The sequence below is a fragment of the Vombatus ursinus genome, unplaced genomic scaffold, assembly GCF_900497805.2.
Source record: "Vombatus ursinus unplaced genomic scaffold, bare-nosed wombat genome assembly UNPS02014810.1, whole genome shotgun sequence".
Lineage (NCBI taxonomy): Eukaryota > Metazoa > Chordata > Mammalia > Diprotodontia > Vombatidae > Vombatus > Vombatus ursinus.
The window spans coordinates 39187673-39205583 of NW_020954588.1; the positions used below are offsets into that span (position 1 = coordinate 39187673).

Here is a 17911-nt window from a genome sequence, read left to right on the forward strand (position 1 = left end):
TATCTAACAGGCAGAACAGTTATCTCCTACTTTCTAAATGAATTAGGACTTCTTAAGAATCTATCACACTTTTCCATTTTTCAAAGTGAAAATAATAAATTAGATCCAAACTATTCATATTCCAAGTACTTTCATTCTTCTTACTGTCAGCCTTTATTAGACTACATAAAGCTTGAAGATTAAAATGCTTGGAGTTCAAAAGCACGAACTTGCTGCAAAGTTAATTATTTCTCGCCAGTCAGACAATATCTTTACTTTTTACTTATTGTTCATGGAGGTTTCCTTTTTTATTACACACTAAAGAGAGCATATCCATCAAAGTTACTTTTAAAATCCAAGTTTTTAGGTTTTTCATTACTTATATCAATAGTAATAATATAGCCAACTCTCAATTTATCCAAATTACTTTCAAGTACTTCAATAAAGTAGGCAATAACATTAAGGCTTCTGCAGACATAAAAAAGATCCTCGAGCAGGAGCTGGGAGAAAAGAGCTTCTCAAATGTAAATTTAGTCACTTCCCCTCCCTTATGGAAGGTGAAGTCTGCTCACCTGGGCTAGTCGTCGGCCTTCTGCCGAGAGCTGACATTGCCCACCCCAAAAGTGGGATTGGAAGCAAGGAAAATTGGAGAGGAAAGGAAGCCGGATGAGAGTGCTGAATAGCTATCTTCCCCCTTTGGGGTCAGAACTCCCTGGCTTCCCACCACTTACCAAATCAATCCCAACTTCTTGGCCTGATCTTCAAAGCCCACCACAAGCCAGCTCCAACCCACCTTTTTCCATTTCAGCTTGTACTCCCCACTCCTGCCCTCACGCTAGCCCTATTTCTAGCACACTCTCCACCCCTCTACCCCCAAACCCTTTCCTGCTGACCTCCAATCCAGCACTCAAGGTGCAGGATGAAGGGGCAAAGTTATGCCAGCAGATCACAAGCTCTGGGAGGTTATCAAACTAGAGAGACTGCGTGAGAATCCTGCCACGGGCTGGGAATCAACCAACTATGTTTGAAGAGGTTTCCCACCAGGCTGCTGATCAGCCACCCAGTACAATAATTCCCCATAAATCATGCCCAAGAGCAGCCCACCAAGGTGCAGAGTGGCTGGGTGGAGGGAGCATCCAGAGAGAGGAAATGGTAGATACTTCAAAGTGATGGAGTATTATTCCTATTATAATATTTAGTTACTTCTTCTTTAAAATGGCTAATTAATTTTGATTGACCTGTTTTTAACATTAACATATCTAACAGGCAGAACAGTTATCTCCTACTTTCTAAATGAATTAGGGGCAAAAGCCCCTTATGTCTGCAAAAGCAGCCTCCTTCTGGATGCCTACCTCAAACCACCTCCCCTAGACCTTAGCTCTCCCTCATCTCAAGCACTCTACGTCCCACCTGTAAAGTGAACATTTTCTAAATGTTCTCCTAATACTCCCACCAGACAATTTCCTTGAAGGTAATACACACATCTCACACACAACTGTACACCCTCCAGCTCCACCTAGAGCACTGCAGTATAGGTACCAAAGGCAGAATAAATATCTGTTACCTGGGCAAAATAATGATTCAGTCTATTGAACTAAATACTGACTTCCTTCCCAAATTTAAGCTTCACCCATCATCTTACTCAAGCACAGACAGACGTCTGAATACAAGGGAGACGGCACTATCTGTGGTTTCCCTGGCATGGGAACTCCACCCACTGATAACAGCCCAAGAATCCTCCATGCCTGGGTAGGTGATCCTCGTGACTTGCTATGATCTGAAACAAAAATCCCGCCACCTGGTGGCCAATCTTTTCTCGACTTAGCACAGCTGATCTTCCAACAACTGGGCCCATATTCTAGGCCTTTTTAGCTTGGTAAGACTTGCCAGGGTTGGCTTGTTCTAGGCCCAGCCTCCAAGAAACCAAGGTTTCCCTCCGCACTCTAAGACATAAGAGGACTGATGAAGCAAAACACACATAAGTGCGGATAATGATGCACTGACTGTAATAACAGCATTTTTTATGTCAGCCTCCTTTTCCATTTATTATAATGGATGGTCCTTATCAGCTCCAAAATTCTGTCTTTCTCACTCTATCTTTATAAAAAAGGTGGCTCAGAAAAGAACTTTCTTTTTCAGATGAAGAAACCCAATTAGTTAGAGAGGCCTAAGGTGGTTAAGAAACTAAGCAATATTAATAATATGAAGATCAATAACAATATTAATAAAGATAATAACTCACATCCATGAGAGACTGTGCATTTTACAAAGTGCTGAGGACAGAGGGGCTGAATCCCGGGCAGCCTCATGCTTGAGCCAATCTTACTAGAAAATGCTGCCTAGACCAGGAGCCCAGGTCACCAGTTTGAGGACCACTATCTTGTCTCAGATGTTTCCTAACTTTATTTGTGAAACGGCTAAAGATAACCTAACTATGTAATTCCAGCAAACGCGACAGGAGGTAGTGAGAAAATACATGTGACTTTCAAAATGAACTCCTTACATAAGCTGCCCCATTTACAGGGTATGGGGAAGGGTCTCCTAGGCATCCCCCCTAGGCATTCTCCCTCCAACTATGCCTCTCATCCCATTTTCCTATACCCATCATCCAAGCTTGGGCCTGCACAGCCAACAAGGTTCAAAGCAACAATTCCTGGGAAGTCTGCTTATTTTCCTAAAACTTTTTTTGTGGTAAGTATAATCTAGGGTTACCACAAAAACCCAATTCTAGAGAAAAAAATGTTTAACACATTTAATGCTTTAGAGTCATCTTTTTAAAATCTCTATTTTATTCCTGATCAGTCTTCATGTTAGCTCACCTCTGCTGTTCATTTCATTCCTACTCTAGCTGACCTCCCTGGACCCCTGGACCGGCTCACAAGCCTGCACTTATGGGGTTTGGTTTCACTGTGATTAAAACTGAATGATGGAATGAACAAGAAGTTTGTCACTAAGTCTCACCCCTTTAGAATTCAGTAAATCTGGGACTGGCAAGATTTTCTCCCAATGTGTGAAAGAATCCCTTCTGGAAATGCGCCCTCCGTCCCCCTCCACCTGCATGTCCACTAAGCTCACCAGTCTTTGAACCCACCTCACCCTACCCCTTCTCTGTCCATGGTTCCAACATGAAACAAGAAAGAGCTGCCCTGAAATCAGCCCAGCATCTCTCCCGGGTGCCAGGCCACAGACGTGACAAGGGCTGCTCCCAAAGTGGGGGAGGGGACGCAAGGTCAAGAGGTGAAGTAACCGTAAGTGTACGAGAGTGGTCATAAGCAGAGCCATGACATTCCTGCAAACGACCCTGGCCCGTCTGTTCTCCAGAAGCAAATCTTCCTAGTCTGTAAAGCTGGATTACGTGAAATCAGAGCTTTAGCGCTGGAAAGAGCTGTATCGGTCACAGGACTCTCCACATTCAGCACTGCTTCCTGAGGCAGCCCATTAAGAATGTGTAACCCCAAACCATACCTTTCATCATCTGTATCCATGGTTTCTTTGTCCCTATCCAGCTCCTTGAGCTTCCAGTTCCTGCGACGCTGACGTTTGGCACGATCGTAACTCTTTTTGATTAATACCTAAACACCAAAGAATAATCTTAAAGGTACATTTAGAAAGCAACTAGTGTCAAAAGCCCACTAGCGCCGAGAGGCAGCGGGGACCACGACCACAGTCGTCTAGGTCTCTCCAGCCCATCCCCTTCAGTCATCTGTCCCACCAGGGCAGCTGGCGCAATTTTTCACTCTATACCAATGCAGCAGGAGGCATAATTTTACAGCATATTAAGTCAGAGAGAAACTCATTAAACCTACTTTGTATTTCTATTAGTCTTACTCCTACACGATGGTTCTGTCTCCTGTGTCTATGAAAAGAGATACGTAAAAGCAGATGCTTTGTTTCCCTCCATTACCATGACTTCACTTCCACCCTCTGCTGAGAAAACCAATACCTGCTTAATAATATTAAACAAGTACGCAGATGGAGGGCTTTCCACACCGATTTCACACTTAGTGCTTTTCATATTTTTCCCTTTACAAACTCATCAAGATTTTAAAGAGACATTCGGTCTTGATGCTTTGAAGATTATTGTCTACTGCAATTCCGTTCAAGTTGGAATACCGTCTCTGTATTGACACCTTTTGTTTTGACATCGCCTTCATTTCCCAATAACCTCTTCTCCCTCTTTCCCCGTGAGAACCACCCCTTATCAGAAAGAACAAAGAGGGGGCCAAAAGCAATCTCATCAATCAAGTCTAATATTACAATGGTGCTGCTTCACCTCTGCCAAGAAGTAGTGTCTTCTGCTTCTACACAGTGCTCTGGGTAGTACATGGAATAAAAAATGAGGCAAGTGAAGAGTTGCTCTGAAATATATTCCTGCCTGATTCCACAGCCCCATCTAATCCTAATCTGTGGTGTATCAAAGGAGTTTGAGAGAGTAAATTAAGATAACCTAAGGCATTGCGTGAAAAATGGTTGATGTAAAAAGAGGCCAATCCCTCGAACTCTCGTATTTACCCTTTCCAGGAAAAGGAGGAATGCCAACGTCTTTTCAAATAGCTTTCAGAGGAAAGCTCACAGGCTACCCCAACTTCCCATTCTCAAGATGTAACACAGCCCCACCCTTTTAAAAAGAAGGAGCTGGCCCATTTTATGCCACGGTGGGGGAAGCCCTGGGCGCCTGACTCACCACATCAGGAACATGATGGGTGTTCATTTTGTTGGCATACTCATCATTCAGGTTGCAATTGGCCAAGTCAAACCTAAAATGGAGAAAATGAAAATGTCATCCCTAGGGCATTCACCCTTCCACATCTGGTGTCTCCTCCTTTACAGGTTCCCCCAAAAGACTGTGCTGCTCAGCAGACAAAAGGCCTCCGAGTTTCCTGGGCAAAGGGACAAGTGCAGTTCCTGTGGAGTTCTCATCAATCCCTCACCTCTGTTCTGTGCAAACACCCCTGTATAAGAAGCAGATGCGGCAGCCAAGGGGGCAGAAGACATGTACTAGTCTTTGGTCTTGAGACTGGATGGCCTGGTACCAGCCAATACAAAGAGAACAGTCTCTCCTCAACAGAACCAGCACCAGGACAGCCAAACTAAAGGCCAAGGTGTATGCTCTAAATGAAAAATTTCACCATACCTGTCCATTTTATATTCAGAGGCCTGATGCTAAATTTTTTTAAAAATTAAAATGGCAGGAAGTGGAGCCACAATAAAGGAATATCAAAAGATCTCCAAACTTCACAATGTTTAAATTTGGGCTACTTTGAGGAACCATATGGGGATGAAACCAGTACACAGAGAGCTATCTGCCCTATTCAACCCACTTAAAAGTACACAAAATCTTGAAGGACAAATTCTTCAGAACACAAGCTGAAATCTAACTGGGGCTCCAAGGTTTACAAACCATCTTCCACACGAGATTTCTGCAGAGAAGGGTCCCCAACGCCACCTAGTCCAACCTACATCTGATCACAGATCTCCTCAAGAACATCCCCCACCAGTGACGAGGCTCTCTCCCACCCCTCTTCTACTGAGACAGCCTGTGCTGGAAAACTCTGCCTCAAGTGGAGGCTCAATCTGCCTCTGAAAGATCAAGGAAAGCAGAAAGCCCTAACAGGCTCTTGAAAATGAGTCTCCCATGAATAGCCAGCCGCTCACAGAGGCCTACAGAGCCTCCGGCCCCGTCAGCCATCATACACAGGCAGGTCACCAAAAACAGCTGCTCCCAGAGGTCCACAGAGGAAGTCCAAGCATTGTTCACCACTCCGATTGCCAGGGCATATCTTTGTCTTGGGGCAGCTGTCACAGTAAAAGCCTCTTCTCTGGTAGGGGAGGCAGGTCTGCCCAGTGAGTGATGCCAATCTGTATTATGGTGCCAAGGGCCATCCAGAACGATGGGGGTGGAAAGGAAGATAGCGCTCCCATGCACCCCTAGCACTGGGAGGATGACTACTGGTTGGATCAGACGCCTCTAGAACGAACCTAGAGGCCTTGCCCATGGAGGCACTTCCCTTTCCTGACTATCTGGGTCTCACAAAGCTTTCCCAGGGAGCCCGGCCTGCTCAGATACAAGCACCAACACTGGCGTGGCGGTGTCCCTGCCAATGGCTCACTCCCCTCTTGTTCAAGGACAGACAAAACACCCCAGGTCTCCCTCGTTCTCTCCACAATCCAGGGAATCTCTGACCTTCCCCTTAGGGCACGTCCTGAGGACAGGCCAGTCATGGACCACCCCACCACATGGAGCGGCCGTCATGCACTCTCCACCATTTCTCTTCCAGGCCACTTGTTTAGCTGCACCACCCCCCACCCAGGAGGATGTTTGGACGTCCTCTCCCTGCCCTTGCTCCGGCCCCTGTGTCTGTGGTGGCCACCACCGAGCCAAGGCATCCGGATGCGCTGAGCAGGCCAGGGAACAGACAAGCCCTGCTTGCCCTTGTTTCAGATACACCAGGGAGAGGATAGCTTCTCTGGCCGTCACATCAGGAAGGACTGCCTAAGTCCATTAAAATTCCCACATCTTTTTCACGGGAAGTGGTGGCTATCTAGACTTCCTCCATTCTGTTGCTTTTTAGACCCAAGAAGAGGATTTTATATTTATTCTCCTGGGAAATCATTCCTGTAATGATTCTTATCTCAGTTTTACAGATAGGAAAAACTGAGGCTCAGGGGTCAAGTGACCTGTCCATGGTCTCCCATCTAACAAGGGCCAGAGGTGAGATTCAAACCCACAACTCCCCTGACTCCAAGCCTAGGCCTCTTCACAGCCCTGGAGCCCTCTGAAAGAGCACCTAAGCCATAACTGTAATTAGCAACAAGAATGAAAATCAAATCCTCTTTAGACTGAGTCCTATCATCATCTAGAGATGCTGCCTATGAAAAAAGCAGTGGAAACAACCATAAAGCCATACTGACCCCAGTACCAGGTCTCCAGGGTTCAGAAGATGTCCTAAATGAGTCCGGCAGAAATACTGATTGTCTGTATTCATCTCTGAAGTCTTCTGCACCCAGACTTCCCCGAGCATGTGCTTGACAAAAAAAAGAAATGGGCCGTTTAGTCACCTGGGCACAGCTCAATGAACCTCCTGCTAAAATGCCAAAATACAACATCCATTTTCTCCCAATGGAAAGTATTTTCTACTTCCTGATGGAAGTATTTTGAATGCCACCTATGGATTCACCATCAAAAGTTTTTAACAACTAATTGACATTTGACTTAGAACGCTTCTCCCAGTTAAAAAAATGCACACACCTTTAAAACAGAAAGAATTTCCAAGCCACAACAAGGGTATTCCCTGCTGTCTGCACCACTCCATGCCCCCAGCATCTGGGCATTGCCCATAACTGTGCCCTTGGCCTCCCTGCCCCTAGGCTCCAGCAGGAGGCTTCTCACGTGGCTATCTAAAGCCTATTCTGCACACGTGCACACACATGGTTCCTGATGGAATATAAGCTGACTGAGGACACAGACAGCTTCCCCTTCTGCCTTCATTTCCCCAGTGTCCTGCACACAGCAGGAAGTTAATAAATGCTTGCTGACTGATTGGCTGACTTCAGGCAGATGACCCATAGGCTGCCGGTCCCAGGAGAGTAGGAAGAAGCTCCCAGGTCACAGATCAGAGCCAGAAGGCACCTCAGAGACCATCGAAATCCAACCACCCCATTTTATAGATAAACAAACTGTGGGAGCCAGGAAGCTTGTGACTTCAGAACCCATCAGAGGCAGGATTTGAACCCAGCTCCTCTGACTCCAGAGGGTGAAGGACTGTACAGAATAATTGGATTTTCAAGCTTTGCACCTGAGTAAGCTACCTTTGGAGTACAGCAAAAAGTCAGGGCTGGGGCACAGTGAGAGGGAGCCATCAAAGTCGACACAAAGCACAGCCTTGTTCCCAGGCTGTAAAGGAAGAGGCAGCCACCACAGGGCAGTATGAAGGACTCTGGAGGGCGGTGGGAAAACACAAAGGGAGTAGAGGGAGGTGCTACTGACCTTGCAGAGGCCCTCAAGGACTGGGGAGACCAAAGGAGGCATCTCCTGGCTAAGGGGTCCTCCCAAGGACCCCCAGCTATGACGGCACTCCATCTGCGTTTCAACTGGCCCAGCTTCCCCCGAGGCCCTACCAGGGCACTTACTGGAGCCGGGGCTCCTTGGTCCATCAGCAGTGGCCGTCAGGAACTGACCCAAGTGCCGGCTGGCGCCCAAGGGGGAAGACAATCCACTGTGGATTGTGTGAGAGGCTGGAATACCCTGGATCCCAGAGGCACACGCATGGAGCAGAAGGACTTGGAGGAGGAGGTGGGAAACACAAGCAGAAAGCAGGAACCGCAGAGATGAGACAATGAGGGGCCTGGCGTCTACGTTTCTAAGAAGCATCACAGATTCCTCTCAAATATGTCAACAATTCTTTTAGACCATAGCTCCGGGCAATCTTTCTGACTTTATGACTACACATATTTTCCTGCCAAAAGGCCTATTGTCAGGAAGGTGGCCCAGATTCAGAACCACCCATGAATAAAAATCTGCCCAGAAAATGATGCAAGCTCTGGGGGAAGGTGGGCAAGGCTTACTTTATTTGATCTCACGCCAGCCCCTGGCACAGCTTTTTGGTTGTGAATGATGCTGCATTCCATTACGATGAACTCCTCCAGCTGCTTGGGGTGGCATAAGCTACTGAACGGGTAGCGCCAATAGGTATTCCCATCGATCTCAGCAACTAGAGAGAAGAGACAAAGACAGCCATTAAGGGCAGAGCGAGCTCCAGACGAGCTGCAGAAATGTGAGGACAGACGCATTCTAAACCCATCCCCCAAACTCTGGCGCCTGCCAGGCCTTCTGAACAAATGCTGCTAGTTCTCATGGATGATTTTCTCCTAGCTATGGATAGTGACCAACTCCCCAAATGTTAGCAGGTCAAGCAGCAGGCTGAAGGATGGCCAACCACTCCATGCAGGAGATGAAGCGGGCTCGGCATCACCATGGGTTTGTCCACAGGCTTTATTCACCATGTTGCACCACAAGCTGTGTCCATTCCCCAGCAGACTGGGATAGAGTGGGACAGCCATGATCTTGGCTCTCTTGAGGGAAGTGTGTAAGAAAAGTGAATTTCTTATAAAGATGAGGCCCAATGAGTTTTATTCCATCAGCAATTCTGCTCTACATATGGATTGTATCAAGATCATTTGTTGTTTCTTATCTAGAGACTATTCATTTCTGTCAACTTTATGTTAAAGAAAAAATTTCAAATTAAGTTTTTAAAAATAAAATTACACATTTAAAAAATAAAAGCAGGCCAAAAAGAATAAAAATAATTTGCTTTAATAGATCATTCCTCCAGAATGGAAGTTTCCAAATGAATTTTATCTAAATTCCAGGATAATGATGGAATTGGCTAACAATCTAAGTAATGCCACATCTCCACTCCATCACGAAAAGTAAATTGCTTTCCAAACACTGAATGCTTTCAAATATGCTGAAATGTGACCATGAGACTTTAAATGAATCGGTCACAAAAATTAAATTGGAGAACAAACACAACCCAATTTCAGTAAAAGTTAATGGAATGAAACATCTATACAAGAAAAGATTTTAAGGAATAATAGAAGAGATAATTTCTATAAACATTATCAAATGATACTGTAGAGCTCTTTTAATCAAATGCTTTCTCCACAATCCAATTCCCATTCACCTTTTGTAAATAAGTTTGTAGCAGCGGTTATAATTCCCATTTTTAAGAACAAGGTTTTCCAAGAATTAGAATTACGTAATTTAAGGGCATAGTATGAACAGTTTTAACAATGAAGAACACCATTTACTGCTACATCCAGAGAAGTACAACCTTCAAGACAATTTTTAATCCAAAAAATAAAAATCCAAAAACCAAAGCAAGCCTTACTCTGCAGTGTGTTTGGATCAATGAGGTGGATGGCACTGGTAACTCGGATACAAACACAAATCTGGCTCATGTTTCCAAGGCTTTGTGCCAGTTTTGGAGACAGACACACAACATTGTCCTGTGTGGAACCAGAAATAAGCAGAGATGATTTTTACAAGGAATACGAGCCCCAAATAACAGGCCCCCAATGTTCATCTTTCCAAAGTCTACCAGCCCAACCCAAACTAAAGAGCTCAGTCTAAAAACTAGACACATGAAGATATGTCTGAACGAAAATGTCTGTTCGAACAAAAATGCTTTAAACTCAGCCAGCTTCTCAGAGACCCCCTTCTCTTTTCAGCACTGCTACCATTTTATTACCACTTTATTCAGATACAGAACCGAGAGCCCCTAATGACATTACATTTTTTATATCACACACCCATTCAACATTATTCTGCAAACATGTACCAGATCTTAGGCAATTCATAACTTCCACGAATATCCAAAAGAGTAAAAATTCAACCAAAGCAACATTTATCTCTTGACCTGCCAAATACATCGATATGTAAAGACAGAAGTAAATGCCTTAATTCACACTGAAATATCTATCTTTCTATGTCTACATCTATATAGAGATAATACACAAATATAAAGATATCAACTGAAGACTCAGGAATTGAAACTCCAATATACATAAAAGTAGAATTACTGACCTGGAGAATGTTCAAGGTGGAAGGAATCTCTCTGACAACTACATTTTTAAAAAATCAAACTGATCCCAAGCATGACACACCTCATTTGTTAAGAGAACAAAGCGTCTAATGAATTTCTCTACCTTTGCGCTCTTGTACCACTGAGTCTGAGCCCCTCACGGGGCACCCAAGACCCAAGAGATTCACTTCCGTGCCTGATGTATGTCACCTAAACTGAGCTACAGGCTCCCAGGACAGTCCTGAACATACATTTCCCCGAGACACCAAACACAGCCACGAGGGCGTAACCAGCTCTCGACAAAGGTCGGTGCTATGAAGGAATGAAAAGATGTTGAGGTTTCAAAGCTCTCATTAGCTTCCTATCCTTCTTACTCTAAACTACTCCTAAGCTAAAAGGGAAACAGAACCTAAGCTTTAAACAGTGACAGAAATAACATTTGGGCATAATCCATTTACTTCAATCTGACAAAAACACGAACACCTACTTTCAACCTATCAGCAAGCATTTACTAAGCACTTACTATGTGAATGACACTATCCCAGGTTCTGGAGATACAAATCTAATAAATGGTGAACATTTACAGAGCATTTTGAGGTCTGCAAAGCCCTGACTTAATTCATTTGATCCTCCCAACAACCCTGCGAGACAGGTACTGTTTATGTCCCCATTTTACAGAGAAGAAAACTGAGGCAGGGAGCAGTGAAGCAACAGCGCCTGAGCAGGATTTGAATTGAGTCCTCCTGACTCTGAGTCCTGAGATCTGTCCACTACGCCCTCTTGCTGCTGATCATAAATGGAGCCATCTCCAGTACCCAATGGAGCAGTGATGGAGTGATGGCTCAGAGAGCCTCCCCAAAGACCCAAGAACCTAGTGCTACAAGGGAGGGCAATGAGGAGATGGAGGGTGACTCATTCATCGGACAGAGAAGAAGGGTAACAGAGCCAAGCCCCAGGACGCAGCTCTGCTGCACAGCCTAAAGGGCAGGGAAACAAGCCAAGGCTAAGCTTGGGGTCCACCCACTCCGTAATGGTGGCGAGGTCCCTCAGCCTCCTAATCCCCCGCGTCACCCTGGCTGAACGTGGCTGCTATCAGTCTCACAGGATGGTCAAGGAGAGTGTTCTGCAAACCTCAGGGCTGCAGATCCAGAACAATGCCACTGATGACCAGCTTGGCCACAGAGGGCTGGGGGAGTGTTGGAGGGAAGGGAAACACAGACAACAAAAAGGCAGCCAGATGCACGAAGGCTCTGTGGGGCCCCACTGTGCAGGGCGAGGACACCACAAAGTCCAAGGCACCATCAGGAAAGAAGGGAGGGTCTCCACTGTTTACAGGAGGTGACGTCATCAGCAACTCAAGAAGTATTTGTTGAGTGCCTCCGACTGCTTGCAAGCACCGAACCAGACAATGGGGACTCAAGGATAAAAATTAAACTATAAAAAGAGAGATCCCTTGACAATGAGGAGCTTCCACTGGGGCTATGGAGGGAGGCGGAGCTGAAAAGCTGCCCCGAGGCCATCTCCGGGAGGCCTTGGATTCCAGGAGGAAGAGCTTGGCCTGTCTGTCCCTGGGAAGCAATGGGGAGCCACCACAGGCTTCTGAAGATGGGAGAGTTTATCATTCTCAAGCTCCAGAGGAGCAGGGGGCAGAGCACTGTCCGAGAGGCTGGCAGACTTGAGTCGAATCCTGCCTTAGACACTTCTGAGCTCTGCCACCCTGGGCAAATAACTCAACTTCTCAGACCCTCAACGTCTTCATCTGTAAAACAGGGGTAAGAACAACACCCACTTCACAGGATAATCTTAAGAATTAGATGAAATATCCTACATCAAGCACAAATGTGCCAATCTGAAGCACCAAATGAATTCTGACTATTATCATTATTATGACTATCACTATTTACTACACACGAGAGTTTTAAAGGCCCTTATTAAATGTCTTTCTTGCCCAAATCCTAAAGGAAAGAGACACTTCCTGAACCACAACCCCCATCAGGCCTTCACTATTGCCTGTTCTACACTCATCACCCAGCACCCACTCTTCCTATTTCTTAGCAGACGTTTCAGCACTAGGACAGCTACCAGGCTGCACTCCTGCCTCCTGGCGCACTCAGATACGTGAATGAATCATTTCCACCACAATCTTACAGACATTTCTCCCCCAGCTCTTCTACAAAGGAAATGAATCAGACAAGAATTTTAAAACTAAAAGAGAACAAAGCTAATTTTCTAACTTGCATCACTGAGTGCTGATTTCGAATTCATACAGACAGATTAATCAAGTGGAGAAAGGGTTACCTTGCATATGGGAACAATTTCCACAGAGAAAGTGCTTTTGTAATTATATGTATTGCTATGAACGTCATGAGAGATCAGTCTCTGTGAAGATTTGGATCTAAAAATAAAAGAAATAAAGACGTTAACCTTAAGCCACCAACCAATCGACAAGCCTTTATCAAGCACAGAGCCTGCCCACCCCAGGGCTGAGCCCTGGGGACCCACACACAGAGGGGATTCCCACGCATTCCTCCAGGGAGATAACACATACACAGACTGGTATTCCTGAGAAACAGAAGACAGCCTGAGAGGGGATGCACCAGAGGTCACGAGGACCACAAAACGGCCTCGTGCAGAAGGTGGCATCTGGGTCGAGTCTTGAAGGAAGCCAGGGATTGGAGGAGGAGGAAGTAAAGGGTATTGTGGGAAGGGGACTCAGCTCACACCAAGTGAGAAAGCTGAGGGTAACAGGAAGACCGGTGTGGCTGGATCACAGAGTGCCAAGGGGGCCATAATGTGCTACCAACTGGAAAGACAGAAGCTTCCAGGCTGTAAAGAGCCTCGAAGGCCACACATTGGGCTAAGTCCTAGAAGTGATACAGAGCCCCCAGAGTTTACAGAGGTGTGTAAATGTGTGTGTGTGTGTGTGTCTCTCTAACATAGTCACACCTGTGTGAAGGACAGACTGCAGTGAGAAGAGCCAGGTGGCAGCAAGTCTGCCTAAAAGGCGACCGAAGGGCAACACACAGTATGGCTACAATAATATTAAAAGCACAATCCATCAGAATTCAGGGCAAACGGAATCCCCAATCTTGACTCCACAGAACTGATCATGAAACCTACTGCACCCCTGCCTCTCAGTAAAAAAGCGAGGGCTTATGTGAACAGAAGGGCACACACTGTGGACTCATGCTCACACAAAGCCTTTTCCCTACCCTGTGCTGGTCTCTGCAGCACGTGAGGGGTGTTCTACACATAAGAGATGCTTTAAGACACATGCATTTCTAATGATGCTTATATTTGTCTATGTTGCAGGAAGAGAAAAGTCTGCTTGACAAGAGGCCTGCGTGTAAAATCACCCTGCCGGCAGCTAGCACACATGGCCCCTCCCACTCCCACGTACCTGGAAGGGACGGTACACTGGAGGAAGTCTACCATCTTCTGGGCATGCTGTTTCTGAGCGTAATAGAAATCCAAGCCATCTTAAAGGAAAAACAAGGCCTCAATGAAAGGGAACATCTCAACAGACTACTAACGGTAAAAGCCTTTCTACTTATATAACCTTTATATAACATTTAAGGGCTCTGCCTACAACAACCTCATGAGGCAGGGAGGGTGATCATTCCTAATTTACAGATGAGGAAAGTGAGGAGGATCAAGGTCAGGTGACTTGTTCCGGGTCACCCAACCAGCAAGTGCACACAACAGAATTTATTTTTTTTTTTGTATTTTTTTTTTTGATGAGGCAATCAGGGTTAAGTGACTTGCCCAAGGTCACACAGCTAGTACGTGTCAAGTGTTTGGTCTGAGGCCAGATTTGAACTCAGGTGCTCCTGACTTCAGGGACAGTGCTCTATCCACTGTGCCACCTAGCTGCCCCCATACAACAGAATTTAACCCACATCTTCAAATGCCAACGCCATCAATCTTGGCTTAATGCCACCAACACTCCCGCCAGATTAGACAACAAAACTCACACTTTTTCAACTGCAAGGTCGCCCACTGAGCTTGGACTAATGCATTACACCAAGAGTTCTCACCATGAGTAACAGTGCAATACTCCAGAAGACAACAGGGCTTTCTTGGTCTCTGTGTACTCCTGGATAGGGCTGGGGGCCAACACTTCTTCTTCTGCTTGCTGGCCACAAGCCCCAACCAAGAGAAGTCTGGTATATGATGGAGGCCCTCAATCAATCACTTGCTGAATTGTCCTTAATAGTTTGATCTGAGTGTTAATGGGACTGTGGAATAGTGAAGAGAAGGTCCTGGATGTGGCCACCTTGACTTTGGGCAAGTCACTGGACCAGATCAGCCTCAGTTTCCTCATCTGTCAATTCTTTGAGCCCATAACTTCACCATAATTGTCCCTGAACATGTTCCTTCTACTTATGTCTTTCGAGGAAAACAAACAAAAAAAGGCAGCTCCAGTAAGCACTCTCCCTAACAAGCTAGCCAACCATTCCAAACAAGAGAACAGCCACTTGTAATGCTTTTTTGCACAGAACTACAAGACAGAAAATACCAAGCAGGCACGAATCAAGCCACAGGAAAAATGTAAATGGCACCTTCAATGATGCCTTCCCATCAATATGGGAGAAAGTACGTAATTAGCACTCATACATTCTTCTTTATTGTTTCTTTTAAATGGCTTTTTAAAAGTCACAGTAAACCAACCACTGAGGCAGTGCTTCCCGCCATTCAAAGGGCTGGCAAACCCAAGTCATCCAAAATGCCTTGAGGCGTCCAGAACAATAACAACCACAGTGCAAGGAGACACCTCTCTGGAACTAAAGAATTCCTTTACTGTGCCCCGCCCCTTCCCAATCCTTTGCAAATAACACATAGTATGTGGAATGTTCCACAAGGGAAAAAGCGGGATTTGGAATAGGAAATTTGGGGTGAAAATTAAAATTTAATTTCAAATTTTTTTAATTCAAGTTAATCTATGACTCACCATGAATCTCCTTAATCCGAAGGGTATTCTGATGTGCTCTATGTTTCAAGATCAGCTGCTCCAGATAGTAGAAAGTTTTTTTGTGTGAAGTCTAAATTTAAATCCAAAAATATGGCTAGATGATTAAACCCAAAGAACAACAAAATCAACAGTAATAGCACATTAATGTAATACAGATTACCAAAAAAAAAAAAATACCAGAGACATCTTGGTAAATATGTGCTGTGAAAAAAATACTAATGACACATCAATTCTTACATCTCAAAGTGCAAGGACTGAAGTCCCCTGTGGGCACCCAAGTCTTGGAAGAAAGGGAGAAAGGGCAGGGCTCAGCCTCTACTCCAGATCTCCCAGTCTCAGCAACTCTGGGAGATGAGCTGACAGAAGGATCATTGATTCCGTCATCCCTCATTTCAAAATTTTTACCTTTTGCCTGACTTGCACCACAGCCTTCCAGAAATCCTTGGCTTCCACCCTGTGGCAAGCATCACACATCTGTGACTGAACCACGTACTCCACCACAAACACTTGCTGAAGGATGGCACCGTTCATCACCTGGGATGAAAAAAGCAATAATTCTGTCCATTTATCCCCAGGTTAAGCCACTTCCATTTCAAAATCTGAAGTCTCCTTCCCTGTGGCGCCAAGATTTTATATGACAGCACAGTTAATACCTGAAAGGCCCACAAACACACGCTATCTCATCATTTCCTTAATCGAAAATCTGTTCACATAAGAGCCTTCAGAATGTATTTTATATTAATTAAGGATAAACCACTCAGATTTAACATCCTATATGCAGAAAATGGCAGATTATTTGATCAAAAAAGTAAAAAGATATAATGATTAAGCCCCAGGATGTCTTACATTAACATTTCAAAGGCTATGAAATATTCTTAAATTAAAGCAGTTTCACTTGGGAATTTTTTCTTTGAAGAAGGATGAGCTATATATAATTCAACTGTGGAAATTGAAAGGGAGGTGGGAAGAGCAATCTTCAAAAGAAACAAAAGAGTCTCTTAGGTGATATTTTTATTTTAGCCAGAAAAAATTGTCAAAAGCTAATGTAAGCCTACATTCCACCTAGAACACATGCGTCTGCTTTCCCTGAGGGCCCGGCCGGGTGTACAGGGGACCCCAAAACAAGCAGAGGATTAATAATGATGCAATTAGCATTTTCTCTAATAAAAGAATCACTGGTCCCTTTCTGAACCATATTCAACGCACCAAGCCTTTTGCTTCCCTGGTTGATCAGCTTCTCTAACTTACCTCTTTCTGGATAGTCAGCTTGACTTTAAGCCGTTTGGAATGAGGTTCAGTCCAAACAAAGCCAGCTTCGATCAGTCGTACCTTCAATGGGACAAGAAAAAAAAAAACCAACCTGAAGAAATGAGCTCAGTAATGCAGAGATCTCACAAGATGCTCTAAGAATTAAAAAAGGTCAAGGATCCACCACTGAACAGCCAGGTGGTACAATGGATAGAGTGTTGGGTAAGACCTGAGTTCAAATCCAGCCTCAGACACTTACTAGCTGTATGACCTTGGGCAAATCACACTATTTGCCTCAGTTCCTCACCTGTAAAATGAGCTGGAGAAGGAAACAGCAAACTGCTCCAGTATCTTTGCCAAGAAAACCCCAAATGGGGTCACAAAGAGTCAGACACAACCAAAATGACTGAACAACAATAAAGAATCGACCCTAGAGGCCACAAGCACCATGGGTACCGCAGCAGGACCAGTGAGGGAGAATGGGCATCGTCAGCAAAAACCAACCATTAACGCAATAGATCTTATCCAGACTGTAAAGAATAACGTTTACCAAGGGAAACATGACGACATCTCGTCCCTTGGAAGAATTCTCAGTGTGCCAGGAATAGGACGCATTAACAAGGCATGAGATCACCATTCACAAGACGTCTCGGGTTTCTTCCTCCTTCTCGTAGCATCTGGCCAATGTTGCTTTGATTCTAAACCCATCGAGTGAAGGTCAGGGGCTGTTTCCAGGCTGAGCCAAGGCTGACGATTAATCATCCAGCAGGCACTCAGACCAGGCTTGGCTATCTAAGGACGATGCTCAGAAGGGAGCTCACATGCTCAATGGCCCTGCATCCTTCCCTGCCAGTGAGAAGGTCACACTCAAAGGAAGGCCTCCACAAGCACTGTTTGCCCATTTCACACATCTGTGGAGAGGTAACATGGCAGTGATCCAGCAGCCAATCTTGTGGTCAGGACAGCCTCTGGCTGTGTGACCCTGGGCAGGTCACCAAACCAATCCAGTGCCCAAGGAACACTATCTCAAGTGCCCACTTGGAAAGCACGTGCTTCCCCACATCGGTAGAGTTTCTTCACCAGGAGTTCCCATTACCAATGAAATCACAGGTCTGGTCTAAAATGACAT

General features: G+C 45.2%; 1 protein-coding gene across 1 annotated transcript in view; it reads right to left on the reverse strand.

Annotated features, from left to right (window-relative positions):
* NMD3 (NMD3 ribosome export adaptor) overlaps positions 1 to 17911 on the reverse strand; it is a 29453-nt gene that overhangs the window by 2974 nt on the left and 8568 nt on the right. Inside the window, exons 5-14 of the mRNA XM_027875931.1 lie at positions 16783 to 16863; positions 15940 to 16068; positions 15514 to 15604; positions 13963 to 14041; positions 12861 to 12957; positions 9870 to 9987; positions 8545 to 8690; positions 6892 to 7004; positions 4664 to 4736; positions 3445 to 3551 (exon numbers count right to left, since the gene is read on the reverse strand). Coding sequence (XP_027731732.1) covers positions 3445 to 3551; positions 4664 to 4736; positions 6892 to 7004; positions 8545 to 8690; positions 9870 to 9987; positions 12861 to 12957; positions 13963 to 14041; positions 15514 to 15604; positions 15940 to 16068; positions 16783 to 16863 — 1034 coding nt within the window. The remainder of the gene's footprint in view (positions 1 to 3444; positions 3552 to 4663; positions 4737 to 6891; positions 7005 to 8544; positions 8691 to 9869; positions 9988 to 12860; positions 12958 to 13962; positions 14042 to 15513; positions 15605 to 15939; positions 16069 to 16782; positions 16864 to 17911) is intronic.